The sequence below is a fragment of the Castor canadensis genome, chromosome 19 (genome assembly GCF_047511655.1).
Source record: "Castor canadensis chromosome 19, mCasCan1.hap1v2, whole genome shotgun sequence".
Lineage (NCBI taxonomy): Eukaryota > Metazoa > Chordata > Mammalia > Rodentia > Castoridae > Castor > Castor canadensis.
This window is the reverse complement of record NC_133404.1, coordinates 19,444,839-19,472,310: the sequence shown is the minus strand read 5'-3', so window position 1 is coordinate 19,472,310 and position 27,472 is coordinate 19,444,839. Positions and strand designations below refer to the sequence as shown.

General features: G+C 41.6%; 1 protein-coding gene across 2 annotated transcripts in view; it reads right to left on the bottom strand.

The window, feature by feature from the left end:
- The window catches only part of Oca2 (OCA2 melanosomal transmembrane protein), a 354,214-nt gene extending 330,698 nt beyond the window's left edge, over nt 1-23,516 (bottom strand). The window contains exons 1-2 of one of the 2 annotated variants that reach the window (XM_074062129.1): nt 23,407-23,516; nt 13,354-13,628 (exon numbers count right to left, since the gene is read on the bottom strand). In XM_074062129.1, coding sequence (XP_073918230.1) covers nt 13,354-13,607 — 254 coding nt within the window. In that variant the 5' untranslated portion in view covers nt 13,608-13,628; nt 23,407-23,516. Of the gene's footprint in view, nt 1-13,353; nt 13,632-23,406 lie in introns of both variants that reach the window. The other variant, XM_074062128.1, reaches the window with a different exon arrangement.
- Between the last annotated feature and the right edge of the window lie 3,956 nt (nt 23,517-27,472).

The window sequence follows — 27,472 nt, the reverse complement described above, 5'->3', positions numbered from 1 at the left end:
TTACACCAGGTACAGAGGCCCCTTGAGACAACCGTGCACCATCCTGCCCCAGTCACTGCTGAGTTGCTTCCGTGATGAGCACTGTGCAAACTCCTCTTTGATGCAACGGCTTCACATTTTACCCTGCTGGTCCCTGTGGGGATCCTCAGGTGTACTGGTCCCTGAACCAAGACAGGAAGGAGGTAGGGATCTCCAACATGCCTGTCCAGGATTAGAGACCAGGAGTCTGTCCAAGACCACCTACATGGACTGCTGTCCCAAAAGTGCTACCACATCCTTGAGGGAGAAACATTGCAGCATTGATGTGCCCAGCCAGACCAACACTTTCCTGACAGCCTTCTAAAGCTTTTGTCTTAATCTGTTTCTATTGCTGTAACTGAATATCACAGTCTAGGTAATTATAAGGAAAACAAATGTATTTCTTCCAGTTGTGGAGGCTGTGAGTCTAAAGTCTAGGTGCCAAATCTTGTAACGGCCTTCCTGCTGGGTGGGACTCTCTGCAGAGTCCTGAGGCAGCACACACATCTCATGGTGGAACAGAATATTCTAGCTCAGGTCACTTTTCCTCATCTTATAAAGCTACAGACCCACAGGCACAGTGGCATATGCCTGTAGTCCCAGTTACTCTGGAAGCTGAGACTGGAGGATCACTTGAGTCCAGGAGTTCAGGATCAACCTGGGCAACATCATAAGACCCCATAGCAAAGAGGCCTCATTTAACCTTAAAAACCTCACAAACATCCTGCTTCAAGTACCATACTCAAACCGGACAACAGTAGCTCACGCCTGTAATCCAAGCTACTCAGAAGTCAAGATCAGGAGGATAGCAGTTCGAAGCCAACTTGCGCAAACAGTTCACAGGACCCTATCTTGAAAAAACCCTTCACAAAAAAGGACCAGTGGAGTGGCTTGAGATGTAGGCCCTGAGTTCAAGCCCTAGTACTGCAGAAAGAAAAAAAAGTACTATACTCAGATTAAGTTTTCACTCCCTTAAAACCTCACAATGGGAATTAAATTTCAGTATGAATTTTGACAAAGAGATTTAAACCATACCAGCTGTCAATTCCTGCCACTATAGATAATTTTTTTAACATCTTAACTTGAAATATAAAATGAGGTCCTTGGTTTTAACCCCTGCACTGATAAAAAGAACAATCAATGACTTGTCTGTTCTAAGCCAAATTTAATGTCCCTGCACCCTTGCAGGGATAGAAAAGCACTTTCACTTCATATCTCAAAACTATTATCTCTATGAGATTTTTCTCTCTAATGAATGCAAGAGGAGGTTGACATAGTAAGGATCTGTAAAAAATTCAATCTTCCATGAAAGCATCAAAAACATTGACAATCCTGCCTAGGAGGGAGTTGATACCTGAGGAAGGGGGAAGGATGTGGGGGCATGTTGAAGGAGGATGAATATGGTGCAAATATTGTGTACACATGTATGTAAGTAGAAAAATGAGACCTGCTGAAACTATTCCAGGAATGGGGGACAGGGGGATAAAGGAGAATGGTGGAGGGGTAAACTCAAATATGATATATTCAATATATTGTGAGAAATTTTGTAAATGCCATAATGTACCCCCACCTAGCACAATTTAAAAACTGAAAAAATTGTCAAAAATCAATATTTTCAGTACTCTGAAAATTAAACAAAGTCTGCCTCAATCCCAGGAGTATTTATTCAAGAGAAAAGGTTAACTCTCAATTAAACATTTTAATATGCCCTACTTCTATACCCCTTTACCCAGTTCTGCAGTAGGTTTGAAAACCAGCAAGACTGCAGTGATGGTGAAAATGTACTCTTCCAAATAACTATTGCCAGAGAAGTATCGCTCTGAGCCATCCAGCTGAGCCTTGGGAAGCTCCACCTAGTCGGCTCCTGTCCTGAACAGCCTTCTCTCAAGGGGCATTTGTGAAAATCAGCAGCAATTGTTTACTATTTTTTTATTTGTTAATAAACTTTATTTTAAAGAACATTTTTAAATTCACAAAAAAGAGCAGCTAGTACAGAGAATTTCCATATATTCCTTCCCTCATACTCATACATAAATATGCAAATTTTATTACAATGGATGAACAAATATTGATGGATAATATTAGCTAAAGCCAGTCAGATTTTCTAGTTTTAAGCTAGTGTCTATATTCTGGCCTAGGATCCTATTCCAAAACACCAAATTGCATCATGTATCTTTAGTTACACTTTGGTTGTGACAGTGTTTCCTTGTTTTTGATAACTTAACAGTTTTAAGGTCAATTGTGTTGTAGCGGTTGTTTACTATGACAGCTTCCTGAGCCAACAATACAGTTGGGGCTAACAGGAAGCTGACCAAACATACACACAAAAAAAGAAAAGGTGGGGAAACAAGGAGGGCCCCCAGGCCACCAGTCGCCCGTGCCCAGACAGCTTAGGAAGACGTGGACAAGGTGAGCTAAGTGGTACCGCGGTACTCCCACAGACAACCCTGGGCCAGATCAGCAGAGCCCCCTGGACAGACTAACCCCCACCCAGGGAAAAAAGAGAAACTGAGTAATAAGCAATAAGAACAATAAAGACACATTGCAAAGAGGGTGGGGCACCCTGAGCTCTGAAGAGGGGGGAGGGGAATCCCTCCCAGAACTGCAAATAAACAAGCCATGCATGGCCAGAGAGGCTCCACTGGGAGTGGGGGGGGGGCAGCCAGCAACCAGGAGACGGAAACCTTGTGAGAGTGGCAGAGGGAGGAAAATTCCACAGGAGAGGGGGGAAGACCCACTTCCCAAGTGAGCTGTAAATAAACACGCAGGCCTGAGAAAGTGGGTGCAGTGTCACCTCCCCCAGTGTGCTTGGAAAGGGGAAAGCTTGTAGCAGAGGCTCACACACAGGAGAATTCTGAGTAAACAAAGCCTGCGGGGCCAGGTGAGTGCTAAGCTCACCCCTGAAATCTGCATAAATAACACCTCCAGCAACAGCAGGCTGACAGCAGCGGGCAGGTGAGCCATAGCCACAGATAGCCATTCACAGAACTGTCTCCAGGCTTTTTTTTTTTTTTCTCTCTCCCTACCTTTGATGAGAAAACAACCGAACTACACCTACATGCTGAAAAACTTACTGAAACTGTATTGCATTTGAACTTGGGACACTTGGTGGGCTTTTTGTGTGTGTGTGTGTGTGCAGTTTTGTTCTACTTTATGTCTCCCCTTTGATGAGACAACTACAGAACAACATCTGAGGCACCATCTCCAGGATTGCAGGCTGAGGGACAAACACAAAAATTATTAAGACTGAAATTTCATTACATTTGAACTGAGAGATTTTTATTTTTTATTTCTTATTTTGTTTTATTTTATTTTATATATTTTTTTCTTTCATTTACTCATTTTTTATTTTTATTCTTATCTTTACTCTTTTTATTTTTTATTTTCAACCTCTCTCTGTCTCTCCAATGCTTTTTCAGCTTACAATTGAATAGTACACTGTCTCTCCTGTTTATATCTTTGAAATTTTTTTGTTTCTTTGTTTTTTTTCTACTTGATTATTTGTTTTTTCCCTTTTCCTTTAACTTCTTTGTTTTCCATCCCCTCTCACCCTTCCATTCTAAATATCACTAGTGCTATTATTACAAGCCAGAAAATGCTTAATTGCACATAGTACAGGGACAATAACAACACCAAGGTCAATGATGGAAAGACAGAAATAACAGGGAAACCAGTTTCCCCACGATAAACTATGTCAAAGGACCCAATGAAGCCCACAAGAATAATTTAAAAGAAGACATACTACAGGTACTCAATGAGAATTTTATAGAGATGATACTCGATATGGTCAACCAAAATGTATGGAGACACTCAAGAAATTCCAAGACAACAAAAATAGAGAATTTGAAAAAGCAAAGAAGAAATAAAGGAAACCATAGAAGCACTGTATAAACACCAAAGTGAAACAGAGAACACAATTAATAAAGAGATAAATGAACTCAGGACAAAAATAGACAACATTAAAGAGGAAATGACCCAGGATATGGAAAACCTCAGAAAAAAGAACGAAACAGAATTGCAAAACAAAACGGAAGGCCAATCCAGCAGAGTAGAACAAACAGAAGACAGAATCTCAGAACTCGAAGATGAAATGGTAATTAAAGGAAAAACTGAAGAACTATTAATTGAACAACTCAAGATCTGTGAAAAGAAAATGTAAGAACTCACCGACTCCATCAAAAGACCAAACATGAGAATCATGGGCATTGAAGAAGGAGAAGAGGTGCAAACAAAGGGAATGCACAATATATTCAACAAAATAATAACAGGAAATTTCCCAAATCTAGAGAAATCTATTCCCATACATATGCAAGAGGCCTCCAGAACACCAAACAGACCAGATAAAAATAGAACTACCCCACAACATATCAAGATTAAAACAAAAAGTACAGAAACTAGGAAAAGAATATTGAAGGCTGTAAAAGAGAAAAAACAAGTAACATACAAAGGTAAACCCATCAAAATCACAGCAGACTTCTCAACAGAAACATTAAAAGCAAGAAGAGCATGGGGTGAGATCTTCCGGGCACTGAATGAAAATAACTTCAACCCCAGGATACTCTACCCAGCAAAACTATCATTCAAAATAGATGGAGAAACAAAAGTCTTCCATGATAAGCAGAAACTAAAACAGTATGTGACCACAAAGCCACCACTACAAAAGATTCTTCAAGGGATTCTGCACACAGAAAGTGAAACCCAACGTAACCATGAAAAGACAGGCAGCACCAAACCACAGGAAAAGAAAAAGCAAGAAAGTAGAGAGTAACATCAACTTAGGTACACACAATCAAACCTTCAAACAACTAAGACAACTAAAAGACAGGAATCACCACATACCTATCAGTACTAACACTTAATGTTAACGGACTTCATTCACCCATCAAAAGGCACTGCTTGACGAAATGGATTAAAAAGGAAGATCCAACAATTTGTTGCTTACAGGAGACCCATCTTACTGACAGAAATAAGCATAGGCTTCAGATGAAAGGCTGGAAGAAGATTTACCAAGCCAATGGCACCCAAAATAGGCAGGAGTAGCAATACTTATCTCTGACAAAGTAGACTTCAAACCTACATTGATCAAATGAGAAAAAGAAGGACATTCCATACTAATAAAAGGGGAAATAGATCAAAAGGAAATAATAATTATCAACCTATATGCACCCAATGTCAACACACCCAATTGCATCAAACATACCCTGAAAGACCTAAAAGCATATAATAACTCCAACACAGTGGTTGTGGGAGACTTTAACACCCCATTATCATCAATAGATAGGTCATCCAAACAAAAAAATCAATAAAGAGATCTAAGATCTAAAATATACAATAGATCAAATGGACCTACTTGATGTCTACAGAACATTTCATCCAACTTCTACACAATATACATTCTTCTCAGCAGTTCATGGAACCTTCTCCAAAATAGATCATATCCTAGGGCACAAAGCAAGCCACAGAAAATATAAGAAAATAGAAATTATACCGTGCATACTATCTGATCACAATGCAGTAAAACCAGAACTAAGCAACAAAAGTAAAGACAAAAAACATGCAAACAGCTGGAAACTCAATAACTCATTACTTAATGAACAATGGATCATTGATGAAATAAAAGAGGAAATTAAAAGATACCTGGAAGTCAAGGAAAATGAAAACACAACCTACCGGAACCTATGGGAAACAGCAAAGGCAGTCCTGAGAGGAAAGTTTATAGTCATGAGTGCATATATTAAAAAGACTGAGAGATCCCAAATCAATGACCTAATGATACATCTCAAACTCCTAGAAAAACAAGAACAAGCAAATCCCAAAACAAATAAGAGAGAAATAATAAAAGTAAGAACAGAAATCAACAAGATAGAAACCAAAAAAACCATACAAAGAATTAATGAAACAAAACCTTGGTTCTTTGAAAAAATAAACAAGATTGACAGACCCCTTGCAAACCTGACTAAAATGAGGAGAGAAAAAACCCAAATTAGTAGAATCAGGAATGCTAAAGGGGAGATAACAACAAACACCATGGAAGTCCAGGAAATCATCAGAGACTACTTTGAGAACCTATATTCAAATAAATTCAAAAATCTTAAAGAAATGGACAGATTTCTAGACACATATGATCATCCAAAACTGAACCAAGAGGATATTAATCACCTGAATAGATCTATAACACAAAATGAAATTGAAGCAGCAATCAAGAGTCTCCCCAAAAAGAAAAGTCCAGGACCTGATGCATTCTCTGCTGAATTCTATCAGACCTTTAAAGAAGAACTGATACCAACCCTCCTTAAACTGTTCCACAAAATAGAAAGGGAAGGAAAACTGCCTAACACATTTTATGAAGCCAGTATTACACTTATCCCAAAACCAGGCAAAGACACCTCCAAAAAGGAGAACTATAGGCCAATCTCCTTAATGAACATTGATGCAAAAATCCTCAACAAAATAATGGCAAACCGAATTCAACAACACATCAAAAAACATTATTCACCACGACCAAGTAGGCTTCATCCCAGGGATGCAGGGGTGGTTCAACATACGAAAATCAATAAACGTAATAAACCACATTAACAGAAGCAAAGACAAAAACCACTTGATCATCTCAATAGATGCAGAAAAAGCCTTTGATAAGATCCAACACCATTTCATGATAAAAGCTCTAAGAAAACTAGGAATAGAAGGAAAGTACCTCAACATTATAAAAGCTATATATGACAAACCTACAGCCAGCATTATACTTAACGGAGAAAAACTGAAACCATTCCCTCTAAAATCAGGAACCAGACAAGGATGCCCACTATCTCCACTCCTATTCAACATAGTACTGGAATTCCTAGCCAGAGCAATTAGGCAAGAAGAAGGAATAAGAGGAATACAAATAGGTAAAGAAACTGTCAAAGTATCCCTATTTGCAGATGACATGATCCTATACCTTAAAGACCCAAAAAACTCTACTCAGAAACTTCTAGGCACCATCAATAGCTACAGCAAGGTAGCAGGATATAAAATCAACATAGAAAAATCATTAGCATTTCTATACACTAATAATGAACAAACTGAAAAGGAATATATGAAAACAATTCCATTTACAATAGCCTCAAAAAAATCAAATACCTAGGTGTAAACCTAACAAAAGATGTGAAAGACCTCTACAAGGAAAACTGTACACTTCTGAAGAAAGAGATTGAGGAAGACTATAGAAAGTGGAGAGATCTCCCATGCTCATGGATTGGTAGAATCAACATAGTAAAAATGTCGATACTCCCTAAAGTAATCTACATGTTTAATGCAATTCCCATCAAAAGTCCAATGACATTCATTAAAGAGATCGAAAAATCTACTGTGAAATTTATATGGAAACACAGGAAGCCACGAATAGCCAAGGCAATACTCAGTCAAAAGAACAAGGCAGGAAGTATCACAATACCTGACTTCAAACTATATTACAAAGCAGTAGCAATAAAAACAGCAAGGTACTGGCACAAAAACAGACATGAAGACCAGTGGAACAGAATAGAGGACCCAGATTTGAACGCACAAAACTATAACCAACTTGTCTTTGACAAAGGAGCTAAAAATATACGATGGAGAAATAGCAACCTCTTCAACAAAAACTGCTGGGAAAACTGGTTAGCAGTCTGCAAAAAACTGAAACTAGATCCATGTATATCACCCTATACCAAGATTAACTCAAAATGGATCAAGGATCTTAATATCAGACCACAAACTCTAATGTTGATACAGGAAAGAGTAGGAAATACTCTGGAGTTAGTAGGTATAGGTAAGAACTCTCTCAACAAAACCCCAGCAGCACAGCAACTAAGAGATAGCATAGATAAATGGGACCTCATAAAACTAAAAAGCTTCTGTTCATCAAAGGAAATGGTCTCTAAACTGAAGAGAACACCCACAGAGTGGGAGAAAATATTTGCCAGCTATACATCAGACAAAGGACTGATAGCCAGAATATATAGGGAACTTAAAAAACTTAATTCTCCCAAAACTAATGAACCAATAAGAAAATGGGCAAGTGAACTAAACAGAACTTTCTCAAAAGAAGAAATTCAAATGGCCAAAAAACATATGAAAAAATGCTCACCATCTCTAGCAATAAAGGAAATGCAAATTAAAACCACGCTAAGATTCCACCTCACCCCTGTTAGAATAGCCATCATCAGCAACACCACCAACAACAGGTGCTGGCGAGGATGCAGGGAAAAAGGAACCCTCTTACACTGTTGGTGGGAAAGTAAATTAGTACAACCACTCTGGAAAAAAATTTGGAGGCTACTTAAAAAGCTAGACATTGATCTACCATTTGATCCAGCAATACCACTCTTGGGGATATACCCAAAACAATGTGACACAGGTTACACCAGAGGCACCTGCACACCCATGTTTATTGTGGCACTATTCACAATAGCCAAGTTATGGAAACAGCCAAGATGCCCCACCACTGATGAATGGATTAAGAAAATGTGGTATCTATACAGAATGGAATTTTATGCAGCCACGAAGAAGAACGAAATGTTATCATTCGCTGGTAAATGGATGGAATTGGAGAACATCATTCTGAGTGAGGTTAGCCTGTTCCAAAAGACCAAAAATCTTATGTTCTCCCTCATTATGTGGACATTAGATCAAGGGCAAACACAACAATGGGATTGGACTATGAGCACATGATAAAAGCGCGAGCACACAAGGGAGGGGTGAGGATAGCTAAGACACCTAAAAAATTAGGTAGCATTTGTTGCCCTTAACGCAGAGAAACTAAAGCAGATACCTTAAAAGCAACTGAGGCCAATAGGAGAAGGGGACCCAGAACTAGAGAAAAGGTTAGATCAAAAAGAATTAACCTAGAAGGTAACACCCACGCACAGGAAATCAATGTGAGTCAATGCCCTGTATAGCTATCCTTATCTCAACCAGCAAAAACCCTTGGTCCTTCCTATTATTGCTTATACTCTCTCTTCAACAAAATTAGAGATAAGGGCAAAATAGTTTCTGCTGGGTGTTGAGGGGGTGAGGGGGAGAGGGAGGGGGTGGAGTGGGTGGTAAGGGAGGGGGTGGGGGCAGGGGGGAGAAATGACCCAAGCCTTGTATGTACATATGAATAATAAAACAATGAAAAAAAAAGAAAGTGTGGTATCTATACACAATGGAATTTTATGCAGCCATGAAGCAGCACGAAATGTTATCATTCACAGGTAAATTGATGGAATTGGAGAACAGCATTCTGAGTGAGGTTAGCCTGGCCAAAAGACCAAAAATCTTATGTTCTCCCTCATATGTGGACATTAGATCAAGGGCAAACACAACAATGGGGTTGGACTTTGAGCACATGATAGAAGCGAGAGCACACAAGGGAGGGGTGAGGATAGCTAAGACACCTAAAAAATTAGGTAGCATTTGTTGCCCTTAACGCAGAGAAACTAAAGCAGATACCTTAAAAGCAACTGAGGCCAATAGGAGAAGGGGACCCGGAACTAGAGAAAAGGTGAGATCAAAAAGAATTAACCTAGAAGGTAACACACACGCACAGGAAATCAATGTGAGTCAGCTCCCTGTATAGCTATCCTTATCTCAACCAGCAAAACCCCTTGTTCCTTCCTGTTATTGCTTATACTCTCTCTTCAACAAAATTAGAAATAAGGGCAAAATAGTTTCTGCTGGGTATTGGGGGGGAGAGGGAGGGGGCGGAGCAGGGGAGGGAAATGACCCAAGCCTTGTATGCACATATCAATAATAAAAGGAAAAAAAAGGAAATATAATATGAGCCATATATGTAATTTAAATTTATTTAAACAAGTTTAAATAAAAATAAGAAAAAATATTAGGAAAAAAAAAAAGAATTAACCTAGAAGGTAACACACACGCACAGGAAATTAATGTGAGTCAACTCCCTGTATAGCTATCCTTATCTCAACCAGCAAAAACCCTTGTTCCTTCCTATTATTGTTTATACTTTCTCTACAACAAAATTAGAGATAAGGGCAAAATAGTTTCCGTCAGGTATCGAGGGGGTGGGAGGGAGAGGGAGGGGGTGGAGTGGGTGGTCAGGGAAGGGGTGGGGTCGGGGGGAGAAATGACCCAAGCATTGTATACACATACAAATAATAAAATAAAAAAAAGAAAGAAAGATAAGGTGGGAAACAAGATGTTCTGTCTGTCGGGTGCTTTAAAAAGCTCCAACACATTCCTGAGAATCTGGAAATCCACTTGCACATCTTGGGCTGTGCATAAGCCCAGGAATAGCCAGAGAAGGCCCTGAAATCTCAGCTAGGACTGACCCCGAGACTCTGCACAAGCAGGAAGTGAAGCCTTTGTGAATGTTAAAAGCTTCCCACAGCGCACAGCCCCCGTTAAAGCAGGAAAGTGCCTGGCTCCCGCCATTTGAAAATATCTCTGTCCAATTGCTAAACCAACAGCACAGAGAGCTCAGTGACATCCTCAACAAAGAACGCAGACGTTACAACTTAGGTCAGGAAGTCACTAAACAAAGAGTGGCAATAAAAAATTCTGAGAGGGAGAAATTCTGGCTTCTAGAATTTCCACATCATATTGTTTTTAATGTCCAATTTAAAAAAGTGAGACATGCAAAGCCATGTATTGTCCATACACAGAAAAAAAATGATAAATAGAAACCCTCTTTGAGGAAGGCTAGACATTGGACAGACAGACTTTAAATCAGCTATTTTAAATATGTTCAAAGAACTAAAGGAAGCCATTTCTAAAGAACTAAGAAAAGTATGAGAATGAAGTCTCCACAAATAAAGAATATCAATGAAAAGATAAAAAGATGTTGGAGTTTTTGTTTTGTTTGGCAATACTGGGGTTTGAACTCAGGGCCTCAAACTTGCTACGCAGGTCCTCTGCCACTTGAGCCATACACTCAGTCCTTTTTTGCTTTAGTTATTTTTTGGGTAGGGTTTCAGGTTTTTGCCCAAGGGTCAGCCTCAGACCATGATCCTCCTACTTATGCTTCCTAGGTAATTGGGTGACAGGTATGTACCACAGCATCTGGCTTGTTCATTGAAGTGGGGTCTTGATTACTTTTTGCCTAGGCTGGCCTTGAACCACAATCCTCCCAATCTCCACCTTTAGAGTAGCTGGGATTATAGGTATGAGCCACCACACCACACCTGACCTGGAAAGTATTTTTTTAATGGAAAGTCTAGAATTGTAAAGTACAATAAATAAATGAAATGGAAATCAACAAGAGGCTCCACAGCAGATGTGTGCCAAGGAAAAGAATCTACCAACAAAGAATTTCATGGCCAGCAAAATGAAGTGATAAAAAGCAAGGAGAGAGTCCATTGCAAAGTAGGAGACTGAAAGTCTTCATTCTTCCACAGAAACATCAAATAAAACAACCAGCAGCTATCTGGACCAAATGTGGAGGGGCAACTAGAAACCAGTCAAGGGCTCACAGCAGTCAAGGAAGACCCCCAACAAGAAACAACTTCCTAGCCACCCCCTTCTCTGTGGAGCAGTAACAACCCAGTTCCCAAGCCTCCCCTCAAACCAGAGGGAGCAGAGCAGAGTTAATTTGGAAATTATTGTGTCTGTGTGTCGCTGGTGTTCTGGCAGATCTCGGAAGACTCATTCAGGATGAAAGGAGCTCATCACTCTCACATTCCTTGCATGCAAGCAAGAAAAGCAGCAGCATTACTGTTCATAAAAGCTACAAAGACACAGACACCAGGGGCAAGAGATGGCAGGTAGACATACACAATAGGCCCTCTCAGATCAGAAGAGAAGCTGTAGATTCTCCTGGAAATCAGGACACTTAAAATTAGCTGTGCATATGAGGCACTTAGAAAAGCCATACATACGCACAGGCAAGACGCATGCTCAGAAAAATACCTGGAAAGAAGGTGTTGAGGAGCGGTCCAGCTCAGAGCGAGGACTGGGACTGATGGCTTATTCTTGTTTTTGTCCTTTACCTTGCAGTTTTATTTGTTTGCTCGCTTGCTTCTAATATTTAAGAACTCTCTGTCAAAACTTTAGCTGAAACATGAGCTAAAGAAACAGAGACTTCAGTGATCACACACAGGGAATAGTCTGTTCAAAAATAGTTTGGGGATATTGTACAATATATGTCTAATCGGAATTGTCACTATGAATCCCCACCCCCTGTATAATGAATATATCCTATTAAAAATTTTTAAAAAAATAGTTTGGGGAAGTTTCAAAACAAAGAGACACTATAGCCTTCAACAATTAAAAAAAACAAAACAAAATGCTTTAGGAAGAAGAATCTGATTTTTGAATTTTCAAATGCCCATCCAGAGGGACAGAGTAGGTCTACAGAATGTTTCTGAAGAAACCCAGACATCAGGTATAAGACAAAGACCCAAAACCAAAATGTTCAAGAAAACACTGACAAAGAACAAAAGGAAACCAAGAAAAACAATATGAACAAAATGATGATATCAGTAGAGATTATAAAAGGAAAGCAAAAGTGAAAAATGCAACAAGAGAAATGACACCTAGCAGCACTGTGAGTAAAATCAGCACAGTTGGTATATTTCACATTAAGTTGTAACTTTGTTACCCTGTACTCCTCCATGCTCTGCTCCAGATAAGACACAGCCAGTGCCCCCTCCCTCACTGTAGGCACCTGTCTTTTCTTAGATTTGTGTCCTACTGGCCCTGTGACCTTTATTTGTATTAATTCTATAGATTACATTAATCTATATAGTATAAATCTCTTTTTTAGGCAGGTTCTTGCTGTATACCCCAGACTGCCCTTACATTCTCTATCTTCCTGACTCAGCTTCCTGAGTGCTGGGATTACTGGCATCACCACCACACCTCAGTATACTTAGCCTTCTGTCAATATTAACCTATGTCTCCATGCTCCTCTTCCTTGATATTTTATACTTTAATTAGTAAATGTCATGCATCTTCTTTAGTAAGAGCATTTCCATATATTCTTGTTTATTATGAATGAGATGCGTTTTGAAATAATATATTTTGACTGGTTATTGTTAGTACGCACATTACCTTACTGTGTATTTTCAAGTTTGTGTGTGCATGTGTTCTCCAAAAGCAGGTCACATTTTGAATACCTTAAATAAAATATAAAATGATACATCTTCATGCCACAAACTCTCTTTTCTATTTTTATTATCTTTTTGAGCTAAGTTTGCCACATTTTTAAAATATCATTTGTCCAAAACAGGCCAAGAAAGTAATTAATAATAGAAAGATTTTTGTAAATTTTCTGGAATTTTTCACCATAACAAATGGGGAGGGGGACTATGTTCATGGAAAGTCAATTTTTGTGAACTCCATGTTTACAAGATAAAACTATTTTGAACTCACCTCCCTTCTGTGAGGAATGAGCCAAAATCCTTGTGCTCAGGAACCCAAGGACTCTGCCCAGCAGCCTGGCCGGGGTAAGGACTTGTGCTCATGGTGTTGTTGCCATGATCAACCTGGCCATGGTTGTGGTTTCTGGTGGTGGGTCTGGCAGACCACAGCCCTCCAGGGCCTGCACAGGTTGAAGCAGATGTTTGATGGAGCTCCACCTCCAGCACAGCTGAGGACAGCCTGTCCTCTTTGCTTTTTAGATGCATGTTCTGTTGCTAATCTTCTCTCTACTGTCAACCAGAAAAAAATTACTCAGCATTGATGTGAAACAAACTGGGAATATCATTTGCCCTTGGGGAAATCCATATTACTGGACGGTACAATAGGAAGTTCTCTTAGAACAAGTCCCTCCCAGCATTCCAGCATTCTACTATACACAGGAAACAGTGTTTGCTCATCTCCAAGGACAAATATTTCAGCCCATTCCATGCTAGCAACCACTCAAGTACTCTACCACAGAGCATTAGTTAATTGTGAGGGATGCATAGTATAAAATACTATACAACCATAGAAATTGTTAAGAGGGATATTTATTTGGGAAATGTTAAGAATATGGAAAGGACCATTGTGATACACTGTGATAAGTTATTGAAATTACTATGTATAAGTTATATGCATGACCAGCAGAACCAAAACAAAAGACACCCTCCTAAACATGGCTATCTCTAGATGGTGATGGTACAGGTGACTAGAAAGTTTGCCTTTGTCCTTTGTCTTGCTATGGTTTTTACATTTTTTATCAAGTAAATTAATATCTTTGTAATGAGAAAATAATAATACCTATCATAAAAATGAGAAAAATGAGTACTGTAAAGTTCTAGAACCCTACTTTTTAGATTATATTTCAAGCCATTTACTATTTTATCTATGTTTTAATATTTTCCAACATCCCCCAAATCCAGCAATGACTTTTGCTTTGTAGCAGTTTGGTTTGCTATCAAGGGTTTCTGGGAAACCAGGATCACTGTGCTCTTTTGTTGGGTAGACACTGAGAAATGAAGGTGTGCACTGTGACTGGCGTTAAATTACATGTCCCCACCCCTCCTGGCTGCCTGATTCACAGGTAGCATTTACAGTGCCCATGAGATGGTGTTCCTGTGGATCCCAGGTGGCCGGGAGTTCAGCAAGACTCAAAGGAAACACAAGATAAGCAGGCTATATCTACAACTGAGCAGGTTGGTACTATAGTTTGGATCTTTAATATCCCCCAAAGGCCAATGGTTCCCATCCCATGGCACCATTTAAGAGGGGGAACCTAGAGGGGGATGTTCGGATCATTGGAGGAATGCCCTTGAAGGGGACAGTGAGACCCCAGCCCCTTCCTGGTCGTGAGATGAGTGGTTCTGCTTTGCCACGGGATCCCACCATGATCTGCTGCTACAGACACATGGACTGAAACCTCTAAAACTGGGACAAAAATAAATCTTTTCTTCTTTATAAGTTTATTAGTTCTTATATTTGCTATAGAGATGGAAAGCTGATTGAGACAAGGGCACACAGCTGAGAGACAACACTGTCTTAAGGAGCCACAACTTACTTCAAATACAAAAAATATTGGCATGAAAAAACCCAAATGACCAAGCAAGTCTACACATCCTTCTTACTATTTCCCTGCTTTGACTGACCATGTATACTGAAAACAATGACTTACAAATCAGTCGGCCAAAGGCTGTGTTGGTAGAATGGATTTGTATCAAAAAGTGAAATAAAAGCAATTGAGTTAGAGCTATGCAATGCTTCTGCTGTTAGTAAAAACAAAATACATGTGCACATGCATGATTCCACATGAGTTAAATGCCCCAAAATTTACATTTAAAACTGACACTTCACAATGCAAAGATTACCAATAAAATTTATACTAATAATTTAAAATTTTTAATTTTTCTTTATTTAGAATAAAAACATTATTTTAAAATACTACAATGAGTTGAGAGACAGATCATGGAAAAAAGGAAATATCCTTATGTTTTAACTTCATTAAAGGCATTTTCTCCTACTTTTTAATCAAAGGGCCTCATAAATTATGTGATTAGTCCTGCTGAGAGTATCCTCCAAAAATCACATGATCATCTCAATAGATGCAGAAAATTCAACATCCTTTCTTGATAAGAGCTCTGATATAATAAAGGCTATATACAACAAGCCTATAGCTAAGATCATACTAAATGGAGAAAAACTAACACTGTTTCCTCTAAAGTCAGGAACGAGACAAGTGTGACCCCTCTGTCCATTCTTATTCAACATAGTCCTGGAATTCCTAGCCAGAGCAATAAGACAGGAAGAAGAAATAAAAGGAATTCAAATAGGAAAGGAAGAAGTCAAACTCCCTATTTGTAGATGGCATGATACCTAAAAAACTCAAAAAACTACACCAAAAAACTTTTGGACAACATAAACACCTTCAACAAAGTAGCAGAATGCAAAAATCAATATACAAAAATCAATAGCTTTTCTATATACCAACAATGAGCAGACTGAGAAAGAATTTAGGAAAACAATTTCACTTAAAATAGCTTCAAAAATACCCAGGAATAAACTTAACAAATGAAGTGAAAGACCTCTGCATTGAAAACTACAAACCATTGAAGAAAGAAAATGAAGAAAACATCAGAAGATGGAAAGATCTCCCATGCTCAGAGATTAGCAGAATTAATGTAGTGAAAATGGCTATACTACCAAAGCAGTGTACATGTTCAATGCAATCCCCCTCAAAATTCCAATGACATTCCTGAAAGTCATTGAAAATTCAACCCTAAAGTCCATATAGAAGCTCTTCAACCATATTCACCCTCCTTTACCCTCTTGATTTACCCTCCTCCTACTATTAGCGCCCTCCCCTTAAACTAATCTATTTTACATTCCTGTCCTTCATTGTTTAGGTGTCTGTTATTCAGTGGAAATTTTGCCTTGGTATTTTACCTATAAATATATCAGGCTTAAATTATTCTAAGCCCCTCTACTATACTTCCTTTTACCCCACCCTGTATTGTTCAACATTTTTCAGTGTAACTTTTAGTTGTGTCTTGTTCCTACATGGTTGTGATGTCTTTCATTAGTTTTCACTTTCTATCATCTGTTTCTTCTTCTCCTCCTGCATGTTCTCCTCTAACAGTCCCACTTTTGATTGGAAGTTTCCAGTTATGGTATTAGCAGATGGTTTTGGGTGATGGTTAGGATTTGAAGAAGTCACAAGGGTGGTGCTCTCGGGAATAGGATCAGTGTCCTTATTAGAGTCCCAAGAGCTTGCTTTCTTCCTTTTCTGACATGTGAGAACATGTTATAGATGTTCATAGATGTTCATAGATGATCCCACCATCTGTGAACCAGGAAGAGACACAGAATCCATAGGCACCTTGATTCTGAACTTCCCACGCCATGAGAAATAATGTTTGCTGTTTAAGCCACACAGTAAATTGGTGTTATCCCTTGCCAGATGAAAGAATAAATGAAATATGGTATATCCATACACATTATTCAACACTAAGAACGGTATGCTGATGCATGCTGCAACATGAATGAGCTTTGAAAACATGCTCAGTGAAAAAAGCTAGTCACAAAAGGCCATATACCATCTGACTCCATTTGCATATGAAATCTTCAGAATAGGCAAATCTACAGAGACAAATAGTAGATGATGAGCTGCTGTCTAGGACTTGGGGGCAGGGTTGGAGAGAAATGAAGAATAAATGCTAATGTGGGTGAAGTTGCATTTTGGGGTTGATGAAAATGTCCTAAAATTAATTGTGGTAATGGTCACACAATTTAATGAATATACTAAAAACTATTGAATTGTACACTTTAAATGGGTAAATTATGTAAGATGTCAATTATATCTCAGTAAAGTTGATGAAAACATCAATCAATTTAATCTGTCATATTACAGGCAACACGAGGAAAATGAATGGTCGTATCAGTTGATACACAGGAAAAGCATTTGGTGAAATTTAACACCCATTCATGATTCATGGCACCACACACCTGCAGAAACAAGGCCAGCAGCCATTGTGGACACACTTAGTCACACAAGTAAGCTGAGCCTCTGAGCTCCCCTTTAAAAGGTGGACATTTTCTTTCAGAAGGGGGAAGACAGAGCTTTCAGAGGCTGACTCTCTCTGTCCTCTTCCTTTATTATTATAAACCTTATTTCCTTTTCCTCAAAACCCTGCTGTTGTTATTTGTAAATTGTAAATTGACATTGAGGCCAGAGGACCACTAACTTTTAGAAAAAAATCTAGTTAATGTGATCTTTGGAAGCAGCAACAATTGCTTTTTCTTCTTTAAAACGTAGACTTGTGGGGGACCAGCAAAATTGGAAGGTGAGGGTGGTGGTGGAGTCAATATGTTAGAAGTACATTATATATATGAAAATAGCATAAAGAAATCCACTAAAAGCTGTTTAAAAGGAAGGGGGAAAAGGGAGAGGAATTAAGAAAGAGTAATAGAGGGTACAAATTTGATCAAAGTATATTATATGCATATATGTAAATATTCCAATGAAACCCCTTTGTACAATAAAAAAAATGAAGACTTGCATAAATACCTTCATAGTTTGAATAACTGATATGAATGTTTTCTAAAACACTTTTGTAAATATTGTGACATCACGATAGTTTCATTTTAACACTGGCTAATAGTCAAGGAAAGGAAAAATGAAGGAAACACAGATCAGAAAGGGAGAAAATAAAACCATCCTAACTGGCAAATTGTATGTTTTTCAACATTAAAAAAATAAGAATTCTTCAAATAAAAGAAAAAAAAACCAAGCTCATCAAAGTCATAAGATATAAAATATTTAAATCCTACAATATTTCTATATACTAGCAATGAACATACTGACATCAAAATTAAAAATATGTGACTCTAGATCAAGGCAAACACAACAAGGGGATTGGACTTTGAGCACATGATAAAAGTGAGAGCACACAAGGGAGGTGTGAGGATAGGTAAGACACCTAAAAAACTAGCTAGCATTTGTTGCCCTCAACGCAGAGAAACTAAAGCAGATACCTTAAAAGCAACTGAGGCCAATAGGAAAAGGGGACCAGGAACTAGAGAAAAGGTTAGATCAAAAAGAATTAACCTAGAAGGTAACACACACGCACAGGAAATTAATGTGAGTTAACTCCCTGTATAGCTATCCTTATCTCAACCAGCAAAACCCCTTGTTCCTTCCTATTATTGCTTATACGCTCTCTACAACAAAATTAGAAATAAGGGCAAAATAGTTTCTGCTGGGTATTGAGGGGGTGGAGGGGAGAGGGAGGGAGGAAGTGGGTGGTAAGGGAGGGGGTTGGGGCAGGGGGGAGAAATGACCCAAGCTTTGTATGCACATATGAATAATAAAAGAAAAAAAAAGATTTAATAAAAATAATATCCTTGCTCCATTAAGGATATAGAAGTGAAAAAAAAAAATCAGTGACACAGACAGGTGTAGGAGACTGGGTGGAGTCTTCTTTTCCCCTCCCTGAAGCAAGCCGTGTGGCACTCTGTGATGTCGTGTTTGTGTCTATATTGTACCCATCAAATATATTTGATCACAGCAACATCAAACATATTGTATACAGCAAGTTGTTATTAGTGGTGGGCTGGAGCACCACTCCGTGTCCGCTGGGAGAGAGACCAGCAGCTCAGGGCACAGAAGGCAGGAGCCAGTGTGGGAAGAGCCTTGGGGACAAGGGGCAGGAGGCGTGTTCTGTTGCTGTCTGTCTGAAACCCAGCTTGGGAGACTTGAATTATTTATGTGAATTCTAGCAAAGTCCAGTGGGTTTTTCAGGAACCTTTACCCAATTAAAGGAAAATAAATTCTAAGTGTGCTTTTAAAAAAAAAATATGACTCAAAATTACTCAAAATAATTGAATATTTAGGTACCTATCTAGTAAAACATGTAATGACTCATACTGAAAAACTACGCAATGCTTATGGAAGAAGTCAAAAGTCTAAATAAATGGAGACACATGTCTTGTTCATGGATTAGAAGACTCAATATAGGAATGATGTCAGTTCTGCCCTACTTCAGACACAGATTTAAAACAGTGCCTATACTGTCATCAAGAAAACAAACAACAGCTGGGCCCAGTGGCTCATGCCTGTAACTCCTAGCTACTCAGGACACAAAGATCGGGAGAATTGGGGTTTGAGGCCAGCCTGGAGCAAAAAGTTCACAAGACCCTATCTCAACCAATAAAAGCATAAAAGCTGGGTATGATAGCACACTCCTGTCACCCCAGCTATGTGGGAAGCATAAATAGGAGAATTGCAGTCCAGGCCAGCCCAGGCATAAAGCGAGACCTATTCAAAAATAATTAAAGTGGAAAAGACTAGGGACATGGAGTTTAAACCCCAGTACCACCAAAAAGAAAACAGACAAATTCTGGCCAGGATATGGGGAGGGGCAGTGAAGCTGGGGGGGTGGGGGAGCAGAACCCTTATGCACTGTTGATAAGAATGTAAATTAGTACAGTCACTGTGGAAATTATATGAAGGTTCCTCGGAAAACTAAAACTGGAATTACTATATGGTCCTGCTATACCACTCTTGGGTACACACCTGAAGGAATCTTAATGAGCATACAATAGAAACACCTGCATACCCATGTTCAATGCCACACTATTCACAGTAGCTATGGTACCTGCCTAAGTGCCCATAAAGAAAGAAAACATGGTATGCATACACGATGGAGTGAAAAAACTAATCCCAAGAGGTTATATGCTACTTGATTCCATGTGTGTGGCATTCTTAAAATGACAAAAATATAGAAATGCAGAACAGATCAGTGGCTATCTGGGGCTGGAAGGGAGGGGGGCAGAAGGCTATGAAAAGGTCATGTGGTGATACACTGCTCTGAATCCTGATTGTGTCAATGTCAATATCTTGGTCAGTGATGTTCTGCAAGATGTTTTTGCAAGATGTTATCACTGAAGGAAACCCACTTCAGGGTACACAGGATATCTCTATTATTTCTTACATAAAAAAATTTAATCTCCTTGTCTTCACCGAGTCCTCCAGTGACTGTGTCAGTTTCTGTCTACTCCTCATAGCAGAACTTCTCAAGATGGTGGATCCTCTTTTCCATTATTCTTTGAGCCCAATTCCACTGAGCTTCCATTCTCCCAACTTGATGGCGAACACTTTTGTCAATTTCCAGCAACCTCGGATTCTGCCTACTCTGTGGCTCCCAACAGCCCCTTTTCCTTTCCTCCTCTCTCCTCCACTTCACCAGGAGACCCCACTCAGGCTTCAAACTCGCCAACCTGGAGACACTCACTTCGGGGCCGACCTGTCCTGAGCTCGGTCCCCCATTGCAGCTTCTGTGCATATTCAGCACGGCCTGCATCCCCTGCTCTTGCTCTCGGGCTTCCTGCTGCTTTCTCCCTTCTGGGGGACCCTGGGGGTTCTGTCCAGTCAGAGGTCCCTCCTTGGCAGAGTCAGTCTTGTCGCGCCTTTCCACTGCCCACTGCCCCAGTGAAGAGGGGGACCCAGACATGGGTCTGGCCGCTGACTCCTCAGCCGGGTTTTGTAGCACCGAAACTTGATTAAAAGTTTCTACATCATTCAACAAAACAGCAAGGTTCTTAATCTCTTTCATATTCTTCATTTAAAGAGCCTCGAGCCTGGGAGAAGGGCAGCCGCCCAGAGCTGACCCTCTGCTCTGGACAAGGCTTTGTTCCGGGAGCTGTCGCACTACCTCAGGGCAGGATCGCCCCCGGGAGAGCACGGCGGAGAAAGCAGGGACCGCGCCCCGCGCCCCGCGCCCCGAGCACAGCAGGACTCCCACGGCCTGGGTCCGAGACCACTCCCTCCGACTGGGCCCTGACGTGCAGGAGAGGGCGTTTTGGTGCTCCGGCTTCACGCCGTTTTGCTTATGACTGTAGGAATGTACTTTTGCGTTTCCTTGGCTCAGCCTGCAGACCACTCTGGAAACCGTATCCTTTGCCGCTCAAAGCACAGCCCTAAGCGGTGCTCGGAGATGCTGCTCCTCCTGCCAGTCGGTCCCCAGCAACAGCAGATGGGGGCACCAACCTCACCGCCCAGTGGCATACAGCTCTGCAGAGTCCCGCCCTGCACTGCGCTTGGATGGAGCAGCTTGGGCCCAAAATGGTCAGAAGTGGGGTCTGGGTAGTCTCTTACATTTCCAATATTCAGAGAATAGATGCCCCAAGCTCCCTCCTCCAGCTGCCTCCTTTTCACCTTGGTTTTCCTCCCATCTTTTTAATACCTTTTTTTTTTTATTGCAGGCCCACCTCCCTCCACCCCTAGTTAAGAGACCTTTCTTCCCTCCTCCAAAAGGCCTCATCCTCACCTGGCAAACTTTCCTCTCTGCAGCCCAGACCACTGTCCACTGCCTTTTTGTCTCTGTGGACTCAAAGGTGCTCAAATGCCCAGAGTCCTGAAACCTTCTCTGGTCCTCCCCCAGGACCCCATGGCCAATCCCACCACCCATCCAAGGTGTATCCATAACCAACTGAGTACTATCCATGACTCATCCATCATCTGCAAAGTGCCCCCTTTCTACCCCTGCCCAGGTAGTTTCCTCTCAGCAGGCAGGACTTAGCAGTTGGCAATTGGCAGAGGCTTTCTTGAGCCCTAATTGCTCCCCCCGCAACCAGCTCACAGCGATATTTCTGAAATATGCATGTGATTATATGGCCTCCAGCTTAAAACCTTTCCTGCTACCTGCCACTCCAGCATAGAAACAGAGACCCAGATGTCCCAGGTCAGGGCACTGTTGGTCTCCAGTGTCTGTCAGGATCTCAATCCTCCCAGTAATTCCTGATGTCATTAGACCTCAGCTAACCAGAAGTTGGGTCGCCACTTTCTCAAAGAGCAGGCACAGTGCTGGTATTTGCTTTTTAACAGTGTAATAAAACCTTAGGAATTTATATTCCTAAATCACCCACTTTATACTTAGTGTGAACAACTGTTTCAAGTGTTTGTAAACTCAAATTTGCAACAATAAGCAGTTTTTGTGCAACCCTTTAAAACCTACCCAAGACTTTTCCCTCTGTTTTCAGATTGAATTCTCATTTAACTTTTATGAAACAATTGGCATGACCAAGTTGCATTCAAGCACTCAGGCACCCCAACCCTGTCAGGCCCTGCACCCTGTCCAGCTCAGGCACCCAGCAAGAAAACCTCAGATAATGGCATTTTGTTGGTGGTTGAAGTAGAAGCAGCTGCCCACAATCACTAACAGCCTAAACCTATGCACTACTGTCACAGTGGTCTAAGTCAGCACTTTTCAAAGTGCATGTTAAAGTCTCCTGGGAAGTTTTGCAAGCCTGAGGGAGGTTGCCAGGTACCAGTGTCCTGATTCCCCTTCTGGACTGAGAGTACCTGGTCCTGAACCCCTGGCCCCTGGCTGGGTCTATAAACAGTCTGTCGACACTCTTTGTCTCTTGTGCCTAATATCCGTGTCCTGGAAAAGAACTGGCTACATGAAAGCCCATTTATTTCACTGTGTGTGACCAGAGGAAAAAGAATCAGCTTTGAAGGATTTAATGTTTTCACTCCAGTGCGTTCCATTCCAAAGAAATGCCTGACAGACTAGCAGGCTCATGTCATACTTGAGTTCAAATGGAACTTCCAAACTCCCCTCCTCAATATCCTTTGTCCTGGGATGCAGCCTCCTGGTGAGGGTGAGATGGGTTCTCAGAGCATAGACACTGCTGCTGCAAGTCTCTTCATTAAATCAGAAACACTAAGTGCAGCAGCAAGCTTGGTGTGCTCACACCAGCTACTCCATCTCACAGTTTCCCCTTTTTCAAAATACAACGGCTCAGCTGGGCATGGTAGGGCAGGCCTGAAATCCCAGCACTTAGGAGTCTGAGGCAGACGGGCCAGGAGTTTGAGGCCAACCTGGACTATATATTCAGTGAGATACTGCATTTAAAAATCCAGAAGAAACCAGTAATTCAATGCAGGCTTGTTTAAACCCCTGCCTACTCCCCAGAATAAGCTAGCTGGTCACCTCCCCTCTCCCAACTAACAAAGCACTTGCATTTTACCTGAACACTTGTTGATCTTTCTCCAGGAGTGAAGTCTACCATCCCAAACCGATGGCTCTGAATGGTGAATAGTGTAAGAAGTCTCAGCCAGTGCTTGCAGCCCTGAGGGGTGGAGCAGGCTGGTACTGCCCCTCCTCACACACCCCTCCCTACTGGCCACGCCCACAGACGTCACCATGGGCAGGGCAGCCTTGCTCCCACTTGAGGGCTGCCAAACAGAACCTGGGAGTGGGGGCATCACTGGACCTAAGGGCTGCAGAATAGCCATGGTGAGTGGGAAACCTTGCTGCAGGAAACAGGCTTTACTAAAAGATAGACTCTCCGTTGAGAGCCAGAAACTTTTCTGAGAGGTGGCTCCACAGGGGTTACCAAATTCAAGCTCTGCTTCATAGAAAGTTGTCAAAGACTTGTGACAGATTTTCTCTGTCAAAAGAATTGGGAAAGGTAAAACAAGTGAACTTTCTGTTCTGCATTTTAAAAAGCTTTCCACTAGAGCTGATTCTTTCTATTTTTTTATTGCCTTGTTCTCTACCCTAAGACAGTGGTCAAGGTTATGCTTGTGCAAAGCTCTCTCTTGTACAACACACACACAAACACACAGACACACAGACTGCACAGATATGCATAAATTACAGAGACATACAAACTACACAGAGACACACAAAACTTACACAGAAGCACATGATTTACACAGAGGCACACAGACACAAAAACTGCACAGACACCTGCACACACACACAGACCCATAAACCATATACATACCCAGAAATGCAAACAGGTGCAGAGGTACACACATATGACAAATGCAGATATGAACTACACACTGACCCACAAACACAAACAGACACAGAAACAACCCACACACAGACACACCATCTGCAGTGGGTCAGGCATATGTTACATATGTTACATATGTAACTCGGAAGCTCTTGGCTCTGTCCACAATGTTATGGCAGACCTGGGAAAGGTCTCCTTATCAAAGGAGACTCCATTAATCTCCTGGGGATAATTTTCTGTTCTTGGAGCCTGATTAGTGGTAGATATTTGGAAGGCACAAACCTTAAAACAAAGCACACTGCACAGTGACAGGGTGTGGCCAGGAGCTGCTCAGTGAGTAGGAACCAAGGATGCTCACAGCACCACGGACTCCATGTTATGCCCCTACAGTCCACATTGCATGCAGGACAGCCCAAGCTCTCTGAGGTCATGTCCGTCCTCATTTGTTGACACTCCAGTTCAAACTGCCTGTGCATGGCAACCCCATCCTTGTGGGACAGAAGGCACTGAGGATCCTGTGACCACCAAAACAGTCCTTCCCCCAAATGCTAGTTCATCTTCCCTCACCACTGAGCCTGAGGATCCTCCTTCAGCACCTCAAAGAATACTATTACAGGGCAGAAAGTAACAAGGAAGCCCCAGAATAAATATGGAAGCACCCTGAGTAGACAGAAAGTTCCAGGCTGCCACCACACTTACAGAATGGTGTGCACCAGAGGGCAACCTTGGTGTGCAGAAGGATCTGTTAAAAGGAGAGTTGTAAATCTCAGTACTGCAAACATGACCAACCGCAGGGCTCCCTGTGCTTTACACACGTGTGTTGCTTGTGTGGCCACAGTAGGATTGGTCCACCCTAGATCTAGAAATGGGCCTTATGTGGCCTTAACTATGGAAGAAATCCCACCCCTGCAATGGACGGTTCAGCCAACAAGACTACATGACCCAAACCAAATGGCCAGGACCTCTAGGGGCAGCTGTGGGGATAATGAAACCACCAGAGACCAGGACAGTCTCTGAGACAAGTTGCAAACACTCAGGCCAAACCACGTACCATCTGTCTCTGGTCTTCTTAGTTGTACCAATCAATCATCTTGGTTATTGAAACCAAGTCCAAATAGAATTTTCCTTCCTGGTAACTGATACTAAGCATTGGAGGCAGATGATGTTATTCAAAGCCTGCAGTGGTATAGCTCAGGTAGCCTGAGTGTCTTAAAGTAGGACTGGAAATGATTGGGACCAATCTTGGGAATCTCAAGTTTTTCCTGAGCTAGGTAGTAGGATTTGGGTCCCAAACAAAATATGACCATAGAGTTACAATTCTTTCCCTGAATAGCTCAGGAAATTCCAAAATAAGGACTCCCTTCATGTTCTTGGCAAATGGCTGCATCATGGAAGTCAAACACAAAGCCCAAAGTACAGGGTAACCAAATGTATAAATTTTGGCACATATGTAATAGAATCCCTTTGGTTACATTTTATAAAGTGGTGGGTTGTGAGTAGATGTGTGTGCATATTCTATACTTGTAGGTGACCTAATGAAGACACCCCTCACCTCTTGCCCTTGGCAAACAGGTGACCCAGCTGGGTGCTCCCACTGGCTTGTGCTTGACACTGCCAGACTTACATGAGGAATTGTCCAGGGAAAATGGTAACTTCAAATTCCTGTAGCCACCAAGACATGCTAATAACAGCAGGCACTAGAGAAGAAGGATGACTCTAGTGCTGGTGGCAGAGTTTACAGTGTGTGACATGTGTCACCCACAGCAGAGCTCAGCCATCCTCTGCATGCCTCCCTGTAGCCCTGCAAAGGGTTGGACAGGTCAAAGCAGCATCTCACAGAGCCGAGGGGGTGCCTATGTGAAGAGGAGTTGTTTCACCCTGCCCTGGGTGGGTGGGGTCCCTAAGCCCCCAGCTACCCACAGCATGTCAACATCACCTCTGTATGCAGAAATGGCATGGGAGCCACCAGCAGCCTAATGGCAAGGAAAGACCCTTTGACTTACTGGGGAACAGTCCTGGGTTAACTTGCCTGCAGCTGGCCCTCTGACCCTGCCGATTTCCAGCTCCACATCCACACCCAGGTTCCTGAGGGCAGGCACCAATATAAGTGCCCACAGATCCAATTCCTAACCCGTGGAGGGTGAGGCTTACCCAGGCTGAACTGTGGTCAGAGCCTCTGGGGTAATTCCAGCTTGAGCAAGTGAGGCTGGCGCCCTACTTCCTCAGGAGACTGGGACAGCTGGGCACCTGTGGCCCCTAATCACTAGCCTTGTACCTCTTATTGTCCTGTTCTCAGCCCAACAGGTTTTCACCTAAATGGTAGGATCCCAATGACAAGAGAAATACCTTAGTAAGATGATTACTATGAAGTCTTTCCCTACACACACACAAAAAAAGAATGCCAAAATGAGCTTTATCAAAAAAGGAGAACTGCAAAATATCACAAGACACCAGGCCACAGGGTAGACTTAAGCTCCAAGGAATCTCATACTCACATGTTGTCAGGGCTGCTCTGGTGGGTTAATCTTTGTGGAGCAGGTGCCCATCCCAGGTGACACTGCAGCCGGCTGTTTGAGCGGCTGGGTGTGTGAAACAAGGTTCCAGGCTTTGCTAAGGCTCGGGTGCCCTGGGGCTTCTGGGAGTCCATCCGCTCCACTAACTGAATTCAGAGCATTTCTAAGAGGATTTTCCAATGAACTTTGACATTTCAGACAGGAATCACATACCTCAGACTTCTCCCTTCTCGCCTCAAAATGAAAGGCTTTGCAAGTCAAGACAGCTTACAGCAGAGGACTTAGGGAAACCCTCTCTGGTATTCCTAGACTTTTAATTAGACCGAAGGTGGCTCTTAGACACTGCAGCAGCCAGTCATGACCACAAGGCTGGGCAACTTTTCTGCTACTCAAACTGAACACACCTATCAATATTGCTTATTTGTTAGCAGGCTGTGGGCCAGACACTGCCACTACAGTCCTCCTTCTTAAATAGCCCCTGAGGGAGATACATCTGTAGGTGTTGAGGTAGCTTCCAGAAGTGGGTCTGCTAGATGGCATGCCAAATGCCTTTCAAAGCCAACAACAGGGCCAACCACTACTTCTGAGGTCTTGGATCATGAGCAGGTTAAGACCCAACTCTACCTACTCCTCACTGCTCCACACCAGGAGCTGCTCAGCAGTTGTCTACACTGCTCTGGTCCCAGGGCTGGAACTAATGTGAGGAAACCCTACTTGGGCAGATAAGCAGCATTCAGCACACAAAATGGATAAACTGCAGAGCCAGGCCAGGCCTA